The sequence below is a fragment of the Arvicanthis niloticus genome, chromosome 6, assembly GCF_011762505.2.
Source record: "Arvicanthis niloticus isolate mArvNil1 chromosome 6, mArvNil1.pat.X, whole genome shotgun sequence".
NCBI classification, from domain to species: domain Eukaryota; kingdom Metazoa; phylum Chordata; class Mammalia; order Rodentia; family Muridae; genus Arvicanthis; species Arvicanthis niloticus.
Genome location: NC_047663.1, coordinates 63,262,493 through 63,283,717, shown reverse-complemented (window position 1 = coordinate 63,283,717; position 21,225 = coordinate 63,262,493). Strand labels below are relative to the sequence as shown.

The 21,225-nt window shown below is 46.2% G+C and overlaps 2 protein-coding genes across 3 annotated transcripts in view; both read left to right on the top strand.

Moving 5' to 3' along the window:
- Positions 1-223: 223 nt before the first annotated feature.
- Positions 224-21,225, top strand: part of LOC117709967 (uncharacterized) — a 29,488-nt gene continuing 8,486 nt past the window's right edge. Inside the window, exons 1-5 of the mRNA XM_076935267.1 lie at positions 224-359; positions 4,166-5,435; positions 6,833-6,866; positions 9,079-9,135; positions 12,624-12,656. Of these exons, the coding sequence (XP_076791382.1) occupies positions 4,186-5,435; positions 6,833-6,866; positions 9,079-9,135; positions 12,624-12,656 (1,374 nt within the window). The 5' untranslated portion in view covers positions 224-359; positions 4,166-4,185. The remainder of the gene's footprint in view (positions 360-4,165; positions 5,436-6,832; positions 6,867-9,078; positions 9,136-12,623; positions 12,657-21,225) is intronic.
- Positions 14,877-18,045, top strand: LOC143442797 (uncharacterized). 2 transcript variants are annotated; one of them, XM_076936801.1, is made up of 2 exons: positions 14,877-15,316; positions 17,732-18,045. In XM_076936801.1, exons 1-2 carry the CDS (start codon positions 15,010-15,012, stop codon positions 18,004-18,006), a joined length of 582 nt encoding a protein of 193 aa, XP_076792916.1. In that variant the 5' UTR covers positions 14,877-15,009; the 3' UTR covers positions 18,007-18,045. The 2 variants fall into 2 exon arrangements, with proteins under 2 accessions (XP_076792916.1, XP_076792917.1); XM_076936802.1 differs by having other exon boundaries at positions 17,727-17,921.

Genomic DNA, 21,225 nt, shown 5'->3' with positions numbered 1-21,225 from the left:
GCATGCTTACCGACGCAACCTTCGGCCCCAGTGGCTTTCAGTTTCTATGCCATGAAAAATCTACTTTCAATTTCATGTTCCTGGAAGTTCCTAGCCTGCGTTACATTGTTAGAGTGTTCTCCTCCCTCTGTTGGCTAGATTCCTGTGAGGGCAGGGCAGCAGCTAAGGAGAGATCTCAGAGCTCTTCATACACGGCTCAGTCTTTTCTGTGGTAGTCACACTGCACGGCACACTTGGACTTCCAAGCAGCAAGGACAGATCTGTACACGTCTGTGTGCACTTGCTGTGCCTGGTGCAGAGGGAAGCTCCTCACTGGACTCCACTCTTCCACCGGAAATCTCTCTTTCTCAAAGGAACTGGTGAGGGAGATGATATATATGTTTTTAAAAATTAATATAGGTCTACAAACTGGATTATAGGCTGGAGGTCTGGGGGGTGGAACTGCGGGCATGCTTGATGTGGTTGGAGTGTCATGGGCTTAGGCAGGATGGGTGGAGGACAGCTAAAAGGCATCCAGAGAACTTAATATCTGGGATATGTTTAAGAAGCAGTCATTTCCAGGCTATGGAAAAGACAGGGGTGCTGATGGGTAGGGATTATATTGGAGATCACCTGACACCAGACACCACCTGTCTAATATCTAAACACCTTTTGCTTGGAAGACAAGGAACATTATCTAAGTACAAACTCTGGAGTCCATGTGTCTCCACGAACTCTGATCCCTCCACCAAACTATGGGCTTGTGTCTGGCCTCTGCAAAGAACTCTGAGTTCAGAGGGCCAAACCTCAGCTTTGGATCCCAGCACTGATCTCAGTCAACAGTAGGACTCCCTCCTTCATGTGTTTTAACTTTTCAGTTTCTTTGATCCTTAATTTTAAGGAGGAGAAGGCTGGCGGTACAACTCAGTGGTAGGGTACTTGCTTAGCATGCACAAGGCCAGGGGTTCAATCCTTACTACTCTACCAAAAACTGTGCTTAATTTTAAGGTGAACATCATTACACTGTGCTTGCACGGTTGTCCAGATGAAGTGAAACAGTGTGTATAGAAGCACACTCGAGGTTCATAGGACACATTCCCAGCATTCCCTCTCATTTTACCCTGGCCTCTCCTCAGTGGATAGATGCACTCTCAAAGGTTAAAAGACAAGGTTCTGGGAATCTACCCTTTTTGTACCCAGACATGCTCATTCTAAGACTCAGCACATATACTCAGAGTTACCACATGGTGGTATGCTGTTGGCACATGTTAGATGCCTAAGAATTCTTCTTCGTCTGCTGTATGTGTGTGTGTGTGTGTGTGTTTGTATGTGTCTACACTGGGATATGTGTGTGGGTATTCATGGTGGATACTCACAGACACTCATGGTGTCTTGACAACTCCCTCACCTATCCAGTGACAGGCAGGCCAGATGTCTCTAGTTCTGTTAAGGAGAATTTTTGCCATCCCTGATCGTACACACACCAAATCAGATCTGTATACCTGCTCAGATGAGTTCTTCCCCAAACTATCCTTTTCCTTCTCTTTTTGTAACAGGTGACTGCCAGGGAGGCCCCAGTGAAAGTACCTGCTCCCTCACTGTAGCCAGGCATCTTTCTGCCTGCCCTCTGCCCCAGCATCTCCTCTGACTTGGGGTGGTCTGGTTTCCTGATCTAGGAAATTTCCCCTCTCTCTATGAGGTTCATAGAGGATTTGCATCTTTTTCATTATGTTTAGTCCTGGGTGTGTGATTTCTTCTTGTGTCCTATGTCAAAATCATCTGTGTCCTGAGAAGTTCATGTGAGTTCCAAAGTGACAGAAGAATCTTCTTGGCGTGACTGGCAAATGTCCTCCTCAACCCCTTCATGTATCGTTCCCACTGTCTCTTCTACCTGTGACACATTCTGCAGCAGTGAGTCCCCTAGGTGACTTCCTGGCATGTGTTTAAACTTCTTTATACACAAGATGGAATGGGGTGAGGAGTGGGTCTCAGCTCAGGCGGACCGACTCTTACAAAATCCCACTGAAGGACAAGGTGACTCAGTAGGTGAAGGCGCTGAGCTCAGCCTGATGGCTTGAATTCCATCTCCAGGCCCCACATGGTAGAGGGAGAGAACCAACTCTCACAAGTTATTTTATCCGTGCATGTGCACCCCACCCCACCCCCACACACAAAATAAATAAAATGTAATTTAAAAGAATTTCATTAAATATCCCAAAGAGTGGTTGTCTTTCCTTTAGCGTTTGGTGGTTTTTTTTTTTTTTTTCTTTTTAATTAAGATTTAAGAGAAGCTTTAGTTTCACAGAGGAAAAAGAAAAGGCAGTGACTTATACTGCCACCCTACCCGTGCATGGTCTCTATCGCCCATTACTGGTATCCCCCACCAGAATGGTGAACTGTCTCTGACACGTGTGCTCAGACAATGCTTAAAGACAGTTTCTTCCAAGTCGTATGCATTCGAGATGCATCTCAGCACACACCTGGCTATGCTGTCACTCAACTATTTCTACTGCCCTCCACCCGCCTTTTCACTCATTCCCCTACAATACATGGCAACCACTGACTTGATTTTTTTCCATAATTTTGCCCTGTACAGAGAGTCACTCAGCATGTGTGACATGCTGTGGGAGTCATGTTGCCTCTGGCATCCTCCACTCAGTATTTTATTGGCTTAACAGTTTAGCTTTTGTATTTCTGAACAGTGTCCATAGCTGTTTAGTTCACTCACTACCAAAGGGCTTCCTGGTTACTTCCAAGGTTTGTAATTATGTACAAATCCTCTGGAAACATTCAGTTGCAGGTTTGTGTGGGAACAAATGTATGAATGTCAAGAAGCATGTATGTTGACTGTGTTTAATTCAGTGCTGAAGAAATTGCCGTGCAGCCTTCTAAAGTGAGTGGTCCATTTTATTTTTTCATTTTTATTTTATTTTTGTTTTTTGTTTTTTTGAGATAGTGTGCCTCTGGTTAACCCTGGCTGTCCTGGAACTTACTCTGTAGACCAGACCAACCTCAGACTCAGAGGTCCCCTTGTCTCCCAAGTGCTGGGATTAAAGGTGTGCAACACCACATCCAGCTTTTGGCCCATTTTTAAAAGATGTTGTTTGCTCTTCCTTTTTTTTCAATTTTTTCTTTTCTTTCTTTCTTTCTTTCTTTCTTTCTTTCTTTCTTTTCTTTTTTTTTTTTGGAGGGGCCGTTCAAGACAGGGAGGGTTTCTTTATGTAGTCCTGGTTGTCCTGGAACTCACTCTGTAGACCAGGCTAACCTTGAACTCAGAGGTCCCCCTGCCTCTCCCTCCCAAGTGCCACGATTAAAGGTGTGCACCAGCATCACCCACTGCTGTTTGCTTTGAATTGTTTGGTTTCAAGAGTTATTTATGCATTTTTGGGTCACAGTCTTTTATTAGATGTGATCTTTGCAAATGTTCGCTCCCAATCTTGTCAGTGTCCTGGTACTACAGGCTTTTACAGAGAAGTAGTGGGGTTTATTTCTAAGATTTATTTCATTTTCTTAAATTCATGTGTATGTGTGTTTGTCCTCATGTGGATATGTGCATGTGAGTGCAGATGCCCTCAGAGTCCAGAAGAGGACGTCAGATCCCCTGCAGCTGCAATCACAGGTGGTTTGGAGCCACTTGATCTGGGTATTGGGAATTGAACTTGGTTCCATGTAAGAGCAGCAAGCAACCTGAACTGCTGGGTCATCTCTCCTGTGGGAGTCCATTTTACACTGTTGTGTTTGTTTACTGTTTCAGCAACCCCGCACTGTCTTACTGTCTTACAACTGTATAGTAAACTATGACCGTTGTGAGTATGTGGTAGTGGGGGTTGAACCTAGCACACAGTGCAAGTTAGGCAAACCGTGTGCGTCTGTGTTACATCCTCACTCTCCAGGATGTCTCAAAGTCAGGGACTGTCACAGCACAAATGGGCTGCAGTGTGGTGGCATTTCTCCTTTGGTTTATTAGGTGGTGCTGTGTTCCAACTTTTCTTTTTTTCAAAATAATGAAAATTTAAAAAGATGAAAAATGATGTAGTCTAGAAAGTTTGGCTAGAGAAATCAGATGCTGCAATTAATGAGTAATCTCTCGAGGAAGCAAGGCAGCCAAGCCCTAGAATATCAATGAATTGAGGAGGGAAATGCTCCTAACCTTTGACCTTCTTTTCCACTTCTGCCTTCCCTCCAGTGTCCTGTGTGCCCACAGCCATGGGTCAGTCTTCTTCTAAACCTGATGCAAAGGCTCAGGGGATGGCCTCTAGCTTTGATGACTTCTTCAAGAATTTCAAGATGGAAAGTAAAATCATTTCCGAGGAGACCATCGAATCAATTCAGTCGCGTATGCAGGAAGGAGACATGCAGAAGGCGATTTCTATAATCAGCACTGCCTTGACAGACATTGAGAAAGCCCCCCTGAATATCGCTGTGACAGGGGAGACAGGGGCAGGAAAGTCCACTTTGATTAATGCCCTGCGGGGCATAGGACATGAAGGGAGTGAAGCAGCTAAGAGTGGAGTAGTGGAGACAACCATGGAGAGGGACAAATACACCCACCCTAAATTCCCTAATGTGGCCATCTGGGATCTCCCTGGGGTCGGGTCAGAAAACTTCAAACCAGAAGAATATCTGAAGAAAGTCAAGTTTCAGGAGTATGACTTTTTTCTTATCATCTCAGCTTCTCGATTTAAAGAGAATGATGCCCAGCTGGCCAAAGCAATCAGAAAGATGAAAAAGAACTTCTATTTTGTGCGGACAAAAATTGACTGCGATTTGTGGTCTGAGAAGAAAAGTAAACCCAGGTCCTTCAATAGGGAACAACTCCTGGAGACTATCCGAAACGACTGTGTGAAGCAGCTGCAGAATCCCGAGGCACCCTCCACTCATGTCTTCTTAATATCCAGCATTGAGGTAGCACAGTTTGATTTTCCTAAACTGGAATCCACCCTTTTGAAAGAGCTTCCAGCTCAGAAGCGTCACATCTTCGTGCAGTGCCTCCCTAACATCACGGAGACTGCCATTGATCGCAAGAGAGATGCTCTGAGACAGAAGATCTGGCTGGAGGCTCTGAAGTGTGGAGCATTGGCCACCATCCCCATGATGTCCTTCTTCAATGACGACATTGAGGAGCTTGAGAAGATCCTGACGCACTACAGGGCTTGCTTTGGACTGGATGACGAGTCACTGGAAAACATGGCCAGGGAATGGTCCATGTCTGTGGAGGAGCTGGAGTCTGCCATTAAGTCACCCCATTTGCTGTCAAGTGAGATGAATGAATCCGTGGCGGACAAGCTGGTGAAAATCATAGAGAAAGTTTTCGCTGCCAACGGTGGACTCATAGCCACCGGCCTTTACTTTGGAAAGAGTTACTATATGCAAAATTATCTTCTTGACATAGTGACCGAGGACGCTAAGGTTCTACTTAAGAAAAGAGTCTTTCTGCAGGACAGCGTGGACTCTGAGTAAGGTTCTAAAGATGGAGAGAATGAGGCAGCTGACCTAGGACTCAGGTGACTTTAGTGTTTTCAGGACGCTGGAGAGACAGCTGAAGGTGTACACCCTGGCCAGGTTGTGATATCTCCTAGACTTTGTGACCCTTGGGAAAATAGAGGGATCAGAATTATGCCACATGGTGGTTATGTCATTCCCAACACCAGTCTTGTACAACGTGCTAGTACAAACTTTCTGGGCACAGAGTTTTCAGAAATAATTTTCTTTGTGTTTAGACAGGATCTTACTATGGATCTCCTAGATCTCCTTCTCTACAGAAGACCAGGTTGTCCTTGAACTCACACAGAAATCCTCCTGCCTCTGCCTCTTGAGTGCTGGGATTAAAGGTATACACTACCTCATCTGGAAGAAATGACTTTAAATAAATACATATATCCAACACATGACTTGGCTTTGTGCTGCTCTGCTGAGAGCAGGCTGACTGACATTATGGTTGCTTTTTACGGTTGTCATATATATGGTTCATATAACAGAGTGTAAGAGAAAACAATGGGGGAGCATCACCTAAGTCACAGTGTCTGCTGCATTTCTGCAGAGGTGCAATTACACAACACAGGGATGTAGTCTGAGGTTTGCACACTGGGGAGTCCTCACGTGTTAACAGACAATGCTTTGTGCATGAATCATGAGGATAGGAAATTAGAGGGAAGACACTAGTGATCGAAGCGGAAATCCCCCCCTCCCCCAAATACACAAGTTCCCTAATCATGTGCGAAGATAACTCAGTCTCCTATCCAAAGGCCAAAATGTAAATTAGCAGCCATGTCACTTTCAGGAAGTTGAATTTGCAAGTGAGATTGTAGATAAGCAATTTCTGTGGTGCAGTGTTGGTGTCAACACAAAAATCATGACACAGCCCGTAATGTGGGCAGTGGTGTGACCTCTGAGGAATTACACATGCAGTTACTCTTTGACACTCTTTAAACATTGCCAAACAGTGCAAATAGGTATATTATGTTTTTGGTTACTAGCTGTGAGAATTGAAGATTAATTGTGTCTAGGGACTGGAGAGATGGCTCAGAGGTTTAAGAGCACATTCTATCCTTATATAGGACTAGAGTTTGGTTCTCAGCACCCATGCTAGACAACTCTCAATTCCCTATAACTCTAGCCCCAGGGGAATATGATGCCCTCTTCTGGCCACCAAGGGCACCTGCACTCACAAGCACATACTCCCACACAGACACACAGATACATAATTAAACATGAAAACAAATCCTTAAGAAACATGGACAAGCCTATAAACAATTTGAATGTTTCTTGATAGGGGGTGGGGCACCCAGGCTGTTGCCTGACAACCAAACAGATGATGGGGATAGCACCTATGTCTCTGTAGTCTTCTTCCTAGATGCAAATCACTAGATGTAGACACAGTGTGTCCAGTGAGTCACTATTGATCTATGTAAAATTAAGATTAAAGTATATTTTCATACATTTCCTAAAGAATACAATTTAATTATTTTTAATAGAGATATAGTGCTGCACAGAGAAGCAGAATAAATGCTAGATTTACTGAGTATATGGCACAGCTGGGGCTATGCCAGGGGAAGTGGGACACAGCTTGAAACTGTTTCTGCTGAACAAGTGAACACGGGGCTGATTTGAGATTCATGTGTGTGACAAGTGTGGGGAAACCAAACTGTTAGATAAAACCAGCGATGCCATAGTAAAGCTAACAAGGCGTGGTTAACTCTGAAATAGAGTAAGGAAACAGAGAGGAAATCGGTGTGCACCACTCACTATCATGAGTGTTTAGCTTGCCTAACTTGTATAGATTATATTCTAAAATAAAAGTTGAAGGGAGGGGCTGGGGAGATGGCTCAGTGGTTAAGACACTGACTGTTCTTCCAAGGGTCCTGAGTTCAATTCCCAGCAACCATATGATGGCTCACAACCATCTGTAATGGGATCCAATGCCCTCTTCTGGCATGCAGGGGTAGCAGGGGTACATGTAGCTAGAGTACTCATACACAAGATTTTTTTTTTTTTAATTAAAATTGAAGGAAGGTCTTTTTCTTTCTTTCTTTCTTTCTTTCTTTCTTTCTTTTTTTTTTTTTTGAGATAGGGTATTATTGTGTAGTCCTGGCGGTCATGGAACTCACTAGGTAGCCAGCCTTGGCCTCGAACTCACAGGCCTGCCTCTGACTCCTGAGTGCTGAGATTAAAGCTGCCATTACCCTGGCAAAGGGATGTTTTTCTTTGTATGAAATTTCCATTAATAATTCAGACTTTTCAGACCCCCGAATGGGGAAAAATAAAAAAATAAATTAAAAAGAACAGTGTGTTGACCCAGCCCGCAGGTCAGTCAACAGAGTCTAGCAAGAGAGAGAGTGAAGATGGAGACAAGACAAGGTATCTAATCAAGTCCCATTTATTGGAAGAAAATCCTGGGTATATATAAGCACAAGCAGGGGAATGCAGCTGAAGACACTTTACCACGTGTGCCTTGCAGCTGTGGCACTAAACAACAAAGCAAGATATATCTGAGGAAAACAAGATGTTTATCAGAGTGTGCTCAGCTGTTGTGGGCTGTTGAAAACCAAGTCTCTTGTCAGGGTATATGGCCTGAGGTGGCTGCAAAGATGATAGCCGCTTTCTGCTAGGACTTGGCTCCCAACAGTATGTGCTCTTAATAGCATGACTGCTCCAGGTATGTTAGAGGAGAAGGTTTCCTGTAGATACGAGAGAGAGCAGAGCCAGGCAGGGAAATCTGGGAGAGTCCAGAATGAACATGACCCTGAGTGGGGCCATGTGAGGAGAGGGGGAGGGGAGAGAGGAGAGTCTAGAGACCAGGAGACCAAAAGGCCAGGAGAGTAAAGAGTAGATGAAAAGACTGGGTTACAGTTGGATTATATAGGGAAGGGCAGCTATACCATGAAACAGGTATGGACTGAGGGATGCTGGGAGAACCTGGAAGCCAGGTTCACTTTGATGTGTTAAATAGGCACTATGGTGGCCTGACTCTGGGCCTGTCTGATAGTGTAGGCCTCCAGTGCTCTAAACACAAAATGCCCCCGTCTCTTCCTGCAGGTCCAAATGGTTTTCTTTTCTATTTTTTTTTGTTTGTTTTGTTTTTATTACATTTTATTCTCTTATTTTCGCTCCCTGTGGGAAGCACAAATGTGTGCTACCATGCACACATCAGAGAACAAAATTTTGTGGAATTGTTTTTGTTTTCTCTGTGTGGGACCCAGGAATTGAACTTAGGTCACCAGGCTTGGCAGCTTTTACCCTGAGCTAGGGATCTGTCCATCACCCCTGTACCCTGAGCCTTCTCTTTGGCCTTCAAAGGGTTCTCAATGGCCAAATCCACAAAGGAAGGAAAGAAAAAAAACCAACCAACAACAACAAAAACCCTTTCTGGCACCAAGTAGATCCAAAATGTAAAAACTTCACTGCAACAGTGGTAAATGCTGAGCCTCTTGAAGTGGCAGCTGCAGCACAGAGCTCCACAAACATCCCACAAATATGTCCTCCCCAGAAAAGCACACTCCTGGGTCAGCATGGAGAGCAGGGGGAGGGGAATGAAAGAGGCTCCTGGAATGAGGCTGGCAGAAAGCCCTCAGACAGTCTGTGCTTGTGTCCTTCTGTCAGGAGGAAGCTGGCTGGTTGAGAATCACATTCACAAACATCAAAAGTGAAACCAAGCAGGTAAGCTTTAGCTTCTTGCTGGGCAGCAAGAGCATTTCTGGGAAAATAAAACAGTTTTTGTGATTTCGGGACCCAGAGACTTAGAGGAGGACCTGAACTTGGGACTCCCAGGCAGCTAGATCTACAATAAAATGTACGTCGATAATTCGTAATCACATAGCATCAGTAATGAACAGTTGCCAAAATACAAAACAAAACCTACAGGAAGATAAGGACCACCCAAAGCGATAGCAGGACACCAGAGGGATAAAGGTGGAAGGTGAGTTGCTGATTACTACCTATGGGGCTACAAAGCACCTCTAGATCTCTGGAACTTAAGATACTGGATTGAGAGTAATTATAAGAAGGCTGTGGACAAATAGCACATGCTTTGCAGGAATGTGTTCCAAGTGGATGCACCTGTTAGTAGCTAGGCATCTGTCCATCATCCCTGGGCTCACCCTTCCTGACCCACAGTGCATGTAGGTGGTTCAGGCTTTACTGTGGAGGAGAGGGGGGAAGGAAGAATGGATAACTGTCACAACTGCAAACTAGTTTGGGAGATACATTATTTTTCCTTGTGAAATACACACATAGTAGCAGCCTGAGGTCAGTGTTACATGTTAAGACTTTATTTCATAAGAGAAAGGGAAAGTGATTGGCCTTCAGTCTGAGAAACATGGCTCTATTTGTACAGCAGGGACAAAGAGCTTGAGTCACTGTGTGATTTCAGTGCTCACTGGCAGAACAGGCTTGTACATGCAAACACAAACTTGTCAGACAGCAGAGCAGAGCACACCAGAAAGCCCTTGTTTGTAGGTTGGTTTGTTGTCTTTGTTGTTGTTTTTCCTATTCGGAAGCTTGCATTATTCACTTTTAATGGGGACATTGTTTTTTATCTTGAATACTTTTATTAGCAAATTGAATTGCCTATTTTCTCACTCAAATTGTTTTATTATTAAAGATTTTCTTTCTTTCCTTCTTTTTTTTTTTTCTTTTTTGTTTTTTTGAGACAGGGTTTCCCTGTGTAGCCCTGGCTGTCCTGGAACTCACTCTGTAGACCAGATTGGCCTCAAACTCAGAAATCCGCCTGCCTCTGCCTCCCAAGTGCTGGGATTAAAGGCATGTGCCACCACTGCCCTGATGATTTTATTTCATTTTTAATTATGTGTATATGTGTGTGAGAGAGTGATGGGGGTTGTACTCCATGTTCCTGTGGAGGCTACAGCCATTGGATTCTTTGGAGCTGGAGTTCTAAGTGGTTGTAAACTACATGATGTGGGTGCTGGGCACCCAACCCCAGTGCTCCTCAAGAGATATACTAACAGCTGAGCCATCTCTCTATCCATGATCAAATTATTTTAGAAGGTTTAAAAATATAGTGTCTCTGAGTTTGTTTGCATGTGTCAAGCAAAAAGCGACCAGAACAGATAGCAGCTTGAGTAACTGACACAGGAAGGAGAAAAATCTGCTTTGGAACCTGGCGCCATCTATCAACAAAAGCAGCATGGTTTCCAAGAACTTTCTGGGTGGAAATTTAAATTTTGCTTATATAACAAAGAGCCCACACCCCAGATGTGACTCTTCAAGACACCCAGCAAAGGTAAATTGAAAATTTAAAGATGAAGCTGAGCCCAGGAGAAGCCAAGAGATTGGACTAAAAGAATATCGTGAAGGCTGGAGAGATGGCTCACTTGCTGCTCAAGTGGGCAGACCTGAGTTTAAAACCCCAGAACCTACATAAAACTTAGATGGAATAGTGTGCTCGTCTGTAATCCTAGAGCTCCTACCGAGAGATGAGAGGCAGAGATGGGAGAGGCCATGGAAAACCAAAGGCCAGCTAGCCTGGGGAACAGAGAGGAAAAATAATAATGAGATCTTGGCTCCAAATACAGTAGAGGAGAGTATGGACGTCCATATACACACTGTGGCATGTGTGCACCTGCACTCACACACATACACACACACACACAAATGGAATATATATATATATACATATATATACATATATATATATATATATATATATATATATATATATATATATATATATATATATACATACATATGATTTAAAGATATGAAGGACTGCTGCCATTCCCTGCAGTGGGCATGGCTCAGTGATTAAGAGCACTTATTGCTTTTATAATGGACTTGGGTCTGGTCCCCACCACCTATATAGTAGTTCACAAGTGCTTGTAATTCCAATTCTAGGGAATTTGACTCCTCTGGCTTCCATGGGCACCTGTGCACATGTGGTGCACATAAATCTCTCTCTCTCTCAGATTGACTATCTGGCAGAGCTAGGAATCAAGGTCAGCCATCCAGAACTGGAGAGAGGAAAGGAGACATAGGCATGGAATGGTCTAGACCTCTCAGGTTGGACTATTGCTAACTGGCTTCAGGTCCGCCCTGTGTAGAAAACCCTTCTAAACAGGTACCTTATTGGGGTAACCTTGCTGAAATATTGGGGTCCTTTTTGATCCTTTAAAGTTCTATAAAATCTTTGGTAGGTATATTGTACATATTGGGTACTAACCTCAACTCATGAAGAATTGAGTCAGGCTGTACTGGGCAATAGCCTCCAGCCAGAAAAAATGCCTTAGTTCCAGCTTGATCACTCTGCTTCATCTGCAGAGACCTGGGTCTCAAAACAACCCACCCTGTTCATGGTCAAATCACAAACAAAACAAAAACAACCCCCAAACTTATAACTCCCCATGGTAACCTATGTACACAACCCCCAGGCCCTCTAAAGGTTCAGGAAGACATTCATCACTTGTTGACATCAGCTCTCTCTGCCACACGTTTGGGGGCCAAAATGTTGAGGCCTGCTCTGCCCCTCACTTTAGGTCCACTATGTTGCTGTTCACACTGCCCCACGCTTTGGGGCTAAGTGCTCTGGTCTGCAGGTCAGTCAACAGGGTCTAGCAAGAGAGAGAGAGTGGGGCTGCAGGGGCAAGAGATGGGAAGAATGGAGACAAGCCAGAGGGTCTGATCAAGTATGGTTTCTCATTTACTCTCTCTCTCTCTCTCTCTCTCTCTCTCTCTCTCTCTCTCTCTCTCTCTCTCTCTCTCTCTCTTATTGTCTCCTCTTATTGTCTCCTCCCTTGCAAAGAAATCCTGGGTATTTATAAGCACAAGCAGGGGAACACAGCTGAAGACACTTTACCACGTGCACCATGCAGCTGGGGTCACTAAACAGCAAAACAAGATATGTGGGATAAACAAGATGTTTATCAGAGTGTGCTTCAGCTGTTGTAGGCTGTTGAAAAGCAAGTCTTTTGTCAGGGTATATGGCTCGAGATGGCTGCAAAGTTGATATCTGCTTTCTGCTAAAAGTCAGTTCCCAACAATCACTCAGAAAGGTTGGGGCCCCTTGCTGTTCAATAAGGTAGTCTCAGCCTGGTGAGGCCGAGTCTCTGCTTCTCTGCCTCATTTTCACATTTCACAGTTTCTTACAATTTGGCTGTCTGAACAAACCTCTGAAAATGTAAATTCCCTTTCAGCAAGCCACACTGGCACTCATGAAGGTCATGCAGGTGAGCAGAGAATTCCTGGGTTTTGAGGGGAGGGACAGCTCAGAAGGAAGTAGAGTCTGTGTCCCTTAACCCAATTTGTGTCACTTCTAGCTCCTGCAAGCTACACAGATCACCAGCATGTAGATAAATGGAGATCTATTATTTTCAACAACAGCAACAAAAAGTTCCTTTTGGCTAAATTATACCCCAAATTATTGAGAACAGGGTTGACTGCTTCAGGGGGTTGTCAAAGTGTAGGGATATGCTCACCAGTTTTACAGCACACAGGTGGGCCATTATCTAATCTGAGGGTAGAGGCAGGAGGAGGAGTCATTATCTAATCTGAGGGTAGAGGAGGGAGAAGAAGGGCTTATCTTTGGACCTCACCATGAACTTTTCCCTCATTTTGAATTGGAGAGCAGCTGGCCCTGACTCTGGTACATCCTGAGGTGAGAAGTGCAGAGAGTCACCTTTGTTCTAGAACAGTAGGAGACCAGGGAGTCAATTCCTTTAGAGCCACAGAGAGTTTCCATGTCACAGGGAGACAACTGGGGTATGAGTTGGGGTCACATGTAGGAACCATGTCAATGAGACACCAAATCTGTTTGCTCTGGAGTCCAAACCTCCATCCCCCACCTCAATCTTGGAGAGACACCAGGATCCTTTCTTCAGTTTCAAAGCAAATGACAAGTGACTTCGTTAACATGAGCCACCAGAGAGGGAAGGCTCTATCTATGTCTGCCTGTGTATAGGCACATGCATGTATGTATATGTGCATTGTTTTCGTGTATGACACATGACCCAGACCATGTAGCTTCATCCAAATACCTGGGAGTGGGTCCAGCACCCCTATCCTAACTCTGGGGATTGTCAGTGATGCTCAGTGCACAAGACAGGAGAGCACAGCTGGGCTGACAACCACATCTTCAGTGTGTGTAACACAGGGATTCACACCTGAGCTTTGTTTATCTTGCTGAGTGAAGGCAGCAAGTAGGGGTGTTGGATTTTGAGGTGACTAGTTCCTATACTCCCACGGGGAGATGATCCACAAACAAAGCTCCTATGTGGGTAGCCATGTACAGGAGGTACACAGTCCTGGTTCCAGGATGAAACCCTAACTCCAGACTGCCCTAGCTGGAAGATGATTTCTGGGTAAATGGCTTCTTCAAGAACCAGCTGCATGTGATCTGCTTACCCTGTATCCACGCACTGCATCTGCTCAGTCCCTTTGCCGTGGACTTTTATCTGGTGCCCAGTCCATAAATACACCCTGCTGTGCCAGCCAGGGTCCCTCCCAGAGATCACTGGCGTTACTCATTCTTGGGAAACATGCTTGAGTGGCCATAGCTCCTGAGGTGGAATGCTGGGATCATTAAAATGTAAGAATCTAAAACATCTTCCTGGACTTGGGGACGGACTCTATTTGGCTCTTGCAGACACCACTTAGAACAGGATATGGAAACCGCTAGTGCCAGGGGACTGGGTGTGTAACTGTTTACAGCAGGTTTGCCCCTTTAGGCTTTGAGGGGAAGCAGAGCTGGGGAGCAGAGGGATCAGGGCCTCTAGCTGTTTCTAAAAAAAAAAAAAAAAATCACATATACAGGAATTGGGATGTGAACATGGGCCACAATTGTTCCCTCCCTCCCTCTCTCCCTCCCTTTCTCCCTTCCTTCTTCTTTTCCTTTCTTCTTTCTTTTTTGAGATAGAGTTTCTTTTTTTTTTATTATTGGATATTTTATTTACATTTCAAATGTTATCCCTTTTCCAGGTACCCCCCACCCCCACCCCCCCGTAACTTCCTATCCCATCCTCCCTCCCCCTGCTTATATGAGGGTCCTCACCCACCCACCCATACACCCACCCACTCCCAGAGACAGGGTTTCTTTGTGTAGCTGTAGAGACAGGGTGTTAGTATTCCGTCTAAACTGCACCTCCCCAGTTACCTGGCAACAGCCAGGTATGCTCCTCCCCACAGTTACCTGGCAACCGCCAGGTAGCCTGATCCACTATAAAAGGGGCTGCTTGCCCCCTCCTCCCTCTCTCTCTTGCTCTTGCCCTCTTCCTCTCTCTTACCCTCTTGCCTCTTGCCTCTCTGTCCCCTCCCCCACCTTTCTGTCTCTCCACGTGGTCATGGCCGGCCTCTACTTCTCTTCTCTCCCCACCTTTGCCCTTTCCCCTGAATAAACTTTCTCCCCCTTGGAACCGCATGGTCTGGAGTGGTCTGTTCTGAGCTGCGGTCGGACTTCTTCTTAAAACAACAACAATGGTGCCGTGACTCGGATACGAAAACTTCGGGGCAGCTGCTGGATGCTGTAACCGGGCGGCCTGGTGCAGGCGTGGGGACACCGGTGGGCGGTTTAAAAGGACCGACGACATGTGGCCTGCCGCGGACTGCGCTGCGCCACCGCCGCCAGTTGTGGTGGCGCACGCTGTCCGGGAACCGCCACAGCCACTAGCTGCAGTGGCCAGGCAGGACCGCGGACGCCACGCGGCTTGGGCCCGCCACTGCCGCTGCCACCGCCGCCGCTGCCGTTCTGGCCGAGGCCGAGCTTGGCAGTGCCGCAGCCTTGCACCCACTGGACCTGCCACCCGTCGCCGCCACCGCCTCTACGCCGCGTGGACTCCATCACTGCTATCTGCCATCACCGACTGCGTTAATTTCCACCGCTGCTGCAGACTAAGTACGCCTGCGGCCCACCACGTGGTACTCTGCCACGTGGCTTAGGCAGCCAGACAGGCCCACACACAGACCTCGTGGTTCCTCTTTCCTGATACCAGACTGCATATTTCTTCAAACACACACCGGCTTATTGGTAAGGAAATTTCAATTGGCTGGGAGGGACCCTAGCCATCCAAATAAGACCTGGCCAGTCTTCCTTGGGCGGTGAAGTGTTGGCATTTGTCTGCCCTGGTCCCTATGACTAGCCTCCTAGCCGAACCACTATTTAGGACATTGGCCACTGGGTGACTCCCCTCCCCTCGAAAGCAATTTACACCCTCCCTCCCAATTAGCTCTAGCAGCTGTCGAAAGCCTGGTACCAGGGTAAATTGCTTCCCGCCGAACTCCGGGAGTTCGTGCTAGCCCCTTGGGTAACCTCGTGTCGACCTGGTTACCCAGGCCGTTGGCTGATTTCTTACCGCCTTTCTATCGGGACGCCGATACGATAGCTTGGTAAGCCCTCCCTGTCACCCAATAGGCGCTACATTGTCTTCGGCCGCACTCTCAGGCACCCCACTGGGTTGTCTCCTTAAAAACCTCAGATCTCTAAAATTAACGCCTACTTTGAGGCCTTCCAAATTGATACATCTCTACAATGAAGTCTGGATTTGGTATACTCTAGGTAATGGTTTAAAATGGCCACCTAATGACACACTAGACCCAGTCATTTAAAAGGGTCTTCATACATACATACAGCAGTCTGGTAAATGGAAAAATTCCCTATATCCAATCTACTTTCGCTCTAATCCCTCCATGTGTTCTGTCTGTTCCTAACCTCAGTTTTTTTTTAGCCATCCGCCACTGATCAGAGTAACCATCCTCATGGTCCCAAGAAAAATTTCTTGAGCTCAGAGCTAACCCTTTTCTTCCCTGACCCTCCTTCTAGAACTCCTCTTGGGTGAGACACATCCCCTCTCCTCTTGAGACAGTTTCTCGCAGCTGAGTACCCCAGGCCGGGCCTGGACAGACTGTTCTCTCTCGCAGGAGCACTGGCTCCAAGCTCTAGTCCCTAGTGTGTCTCCCCCAAGGGTCAGTTGGCCACCTGCTGATGCAGGCCTCTTCCCCATTTTGCCTTCTCTGTCATTTGCGACTGGCTGTGACCATTTAGCTCAGCTGGTTCGCCTGAAAAGCAGCGGGTCCAGGACCCTGCTTGCTCCCTTCCCCTATGTTCCTTAGCTCTGCTCTGGGTCTACTTCTTACATTCTGCCCATAGCCCCAGCTTTCCTGTAAAGTGAGTGCAGACCCTAGCCGCTAAAGGCACTGGGCAGTGGCTTCCAGCTGCTAATAGGAAGTCCCGCCCTACCGCCACAGCGGACCTGACCTCTGCCCTCAGCTGCGGGCCCATAGTCCCAGCTTTCCAGCCATTTGATCGTATGCCACTATTGCCAGCTTTCTTATTCTGTTCCTAGCCAAATGTTTTCTTGCTAATACTAAAATGTGCTTTTCTCTACCTACAGTACCCGCCAAAGCTACTTAAACCTCTTTCCTATCCTGTCTTAATAGATTTTTACTACTGCTATTAAATTCTATTCAGTTACAACCAAACCTTATGGCTCTCAATCCTGTCAGAAGTCTGCTAATAGTATATTTAAGTTTGTAGCCGACAGAACTCCCAAAGCCTGTAACAGTTGACCCAAGATGGTTTCAGAAGACTTGGACACCTAGAAGATACAGCCTGGATTACATGCGATGATACGGTCACTAACAAATGCAGTGGGCTAAACTGGATGCTGTGAGTCAAATGACTTGGCTAAACCAAGGTAAGTCATTTCTCATGTCACGCGTATCCACTCCACAGAGAAAAAGCCCTGCGCCTTCTGTGCTTGGAAGCCAAACTGACTTCGCTCAAGAAACTATGGAGACCATGGGAACTGTTGACTAGTGGACTCTGTCATTTTTAAAAATAATATATAACTGCTAGATTATTGTTTACTCTTTCAGGCTTCTGACTACATTGACAGCTAAGCTTTCACAGATATTATCTGTTACCTCATTACCTAAACTCAGTTGCCATCAATTAAATGCTTCTTATTTCCTTTTCTTGCTACTCCACTGTCCTAATATCTGAGTTCCTATAAACGTGCCTACCTCTAATAAAACATGCCACTATATGATCCAACAAAGGTTCATCTTAAAGACTGCTTATGTTATTAACTCATGCTGTTATCGCTTTTGTAAACTTACAAACTACAGGAAACCCACTCAGATTTACCTTTCACGGACCAAATAGATGTCATCTGGATAAGTATATCTGCCTAAACTTCCCACTTACCTATTCCAAAGGGTGGGATCCCTCTGGATTTCAAATGTACATCTTAGGAAAATTTTCTTTCCCCAAATGTACTTAATCTTATTCCCTACATCTTGTCAAGTCCAGGCACATCCAGAACAACTCCAGAGAAGCAACCTCTAGATGCTCCATCTCCTGACACATACACAGCTGCTTCTACTGGACCTGCTCCTTCTGACCTGTCCTCAGATGGCTCCATGGACCCTGGACAGCAGGAAACAGCCAATTCTCCTACGACCGGACAAACACCCCCATACCCATTCTTCTGTGTTTCCCCTAGAGACATGTCGCCCCCAATGCCAGCAGGAAGTAGCCAGATATCACGACGTCCCTATTCCTGCTTCATAGTCACCTCTTTCTAATTTTTTCTTTTTTAATTAAACCAAAACGGTGGAATGTTAGTATTCCGTCTAAACTGCACCTCCCCAGTTACCTGGCAACAGCCAGGTATGCTCCTCCCCACAGTTACCTGGCAACCGCCAGGTAGCCTGATCCACTATAAAAGGGGCTGCTTGCCCCCTCCTCCCTCTCTCTCTTGCTCTTGCCCTCTTCCTCTCTCTTACCCTCTTGCCTCTTGCCTCTCTGTCCCCTCCCCCACCTTTCTGTCTCTCCACGTGGTCATGGCCGGCCTCTACTTCTCTTCTCTCCCCACCTTTGCCCTTTCCCCTGAATAAACTTTCTCCCCCTTGGAACCGCATGGTCTGGAGTGGTCTGTTCTGAGCTGCGGTCGGACTTCTTCTTAAAACAACAACACAGGGTCTCTTTGTGTAGCTCTAGCTGTCCTGTAACTTGATCTGTAGACCAGGCTGGCCTGGAATTCAGAGATCCTCCTGCCGCTGCCTCCTGAGTGCCTGGCTTGTTCAGATTCTTAAGAAACTGACACATCCCTATGGCCCAGCAGGGACAGGAGTCTGCTTCTTGTTCTTGCTCTGGTAACAGTTGTGAAGCAGAGGCCAGCTACAAAGGCAAAGTGCAGAAAAGAACAGGTGGACAGTGGTAATCCTGCTGATGTCCCCTGGTGTGGCCTATGTTCCTCACACAGGAGAGATCATTGGGAAGTTTGTATGCACAGTGGTCACCTTTGGGTCTTAGGGATAGAGACACCTGGCCCTAGGGGTCTGTTATGCCTTCTTTTAAAATCATCACCTGTGTATGCACACACATGTGGTGTGAAAATAAAATTTGAAAGCAGCGTTGAAACAATAACAAAAAATTCATGGTCAGCAAAGACCACCAACAATTTTAAATTTAGTCATAATAAAATATTAAGTCCCTGCAGGGGCAGGGTGACCAAAAATAAAGGCATGCAAGGGCGTGCCCAGACAAGTCCAAACAAGCCCAAGTAAGTAATGGGCTAACTGGTGTTTACTTCTCTCTCCCTCCCTTTCTGAGAGGTCCGAGGTTCTGCAAGTTCTGCCAGTTCTGCAAGTTGCTGATGTTTGAAATATCCAATCATGTGTAGCCGCGCGAAAGTGCAACCAATCATATGTAACCACGCCAAATTTTCCCGTTCTCCCCAACCCCTACCCATAAATATCCCAAGTTTCCTGGGTTTCGAGTCGGAACCTCTATCTCCTGCGTGAGATATGTTCCGGCCCGAGGGCCCTCGTCATTAAACCTCCTCTGCAATTGCATCAAGATGGTTTCTCGTGTGTCTTTGGGTTCGTGCAGGTCCAGACTTGGGTGAGGGTCCCCTTTTGGGGTCTTTCAGTGGAGGCTATAGGACAACTTTGACTGTCATTCTTTGTCAGGGGCATCTCTGCTTGTACTCTGAAGGCCTGGAATCAGCCATAGGCTTAAAGTCATCCTGCTAGCACAAAGTCTTGGGTCTCTGAAAAAACCTTGAAACAAATGGCTAGAAGCTATTGTACACAAGCAGCTTGGTGGAAAGCTGCCAGTTCTGTCATAAACCTTGTAGATAAGTAACCTTGATGGATAATACCAACTTAGATAGGGACAAGTGAATCATAGGTGGGTCAGAGTGACCTGTCCCCTGAAGCTTCATCCAGCTGATACTCTGTTCTGGAAGATATCTGTACTCCCCCTAAACAAATACGCTCCTGCATCATCCCCTTCCCCCACACCCTGCCTTTTTGTGTATATAACCCCTGTGTGAAAAAGTAAAAATTGCAATTTGATCAGCCTATAGACAGATCACCATTCTTTGCATCGGCCTGTTTCCCCCACTTTCTCTTTCAGGTGACCACCCGGACCCCTGTTTAATGCCCTGCTGGCCAGGACGATTCCTCAGATGTTCTTCACTTTCTTTACTGAGGCAAGGTCTCTCACTGTAACTGGGGTTTACCAAATAGGCTAGGCTGGCTGGCCATCAGCCTATCTCTCTGTACTGGAATTACTAGCACATATCACCACGCCTAACTTTTGATGTGAGATCTGGAGGACTGAACTCAGGTCCCTGTGCTTGCACAGTAAGCACCTTAGTGACTTAGTCTCCCCAGTCTGTCAATCATCTATTGACCAAGTTCATCCATCAGGAATACTCCTGTGCAAGGGCATCTTGCAGTGCGCTGTCTGCTGTCATTTTCTGAGCAAGAGAAGTCAAGGGTGGCAGAGACACTTCAAAGTAATCTTTCAAGCCACATCTCCCTGTCACTCCATGACATCAGACTCTTTTCTCCAAGATCCCTCCTTTTCTTGACCCTAGGGAGGTTTCCCCACAGATTTCTACAGTAGAATAGGACTCTGAATGGCTGGGGAGATGGCTTAGTGGTTGAGAGCACTTGTTCTTGCAGAGAATTGGGTTTAATTCACAACCCCCTATTGTGGCTCACAGCCATCCATAACTCCAGTTCCAGGGGGAGCCAACAGCTTCTAATCTCTGTGGGCACTAGGCATGCACATGATGCACACATATACATGCAAGCAGAACACTTATACAGGCAAAATAAGTAGATCTATTTTTGACATAGGGTTTCTCTGTGTAGCCCCAGCTATCCTGGAACTCGCTTTGTAGTCCAGGCTAGACTGGAATCACAAAGCTCTGCTTGTTTCTACCTCCAAAGTTCTGGGATTAAAGGCATGCGTCACCATATCCTGCAAAATAAATAAATCTTTTAGAAGTATTTCATTGTTATTATTTTTAAGAAAAATGGGGCTGTGACATACACGTCAGGTGGCAAGAGGTGCTCACTCTGAGGACTCACGCCCTGCTTTGCTTTGCTCATATTTTCAGGTGATCCAGTTAACATGGTACAGATCTTGGCCTCAGTACAGAGCTAAGTACTGTCCTCCAGGCCCCCGCAGGGATTTCTGAGACGGCAACTCACATCATAGACACCGAGGAAGTGACTAAAGAATGGTGCGGGTGGCCAGGGACCTGTTCCATGAAGGAAACAGGAAGGGCAGAGAATCAACAAGCAGCTGAGGCTTAGTTAGCCACAACCTGCACCACTGGGCCTGCGCGAAGGTGCAGGAGCCGCCATGAGGGCCCCTGCTCTTCTGGCAGCTGGAGTTGATGCACCTAACTGGAGTTGAGATTCAGAAACATGGAGAAGGGGCTGGAGCTGTTGCTCTTGCTAAGGACCCAAGTAAGTGAGGTTTCCAGCTTCCACATGGCAGCT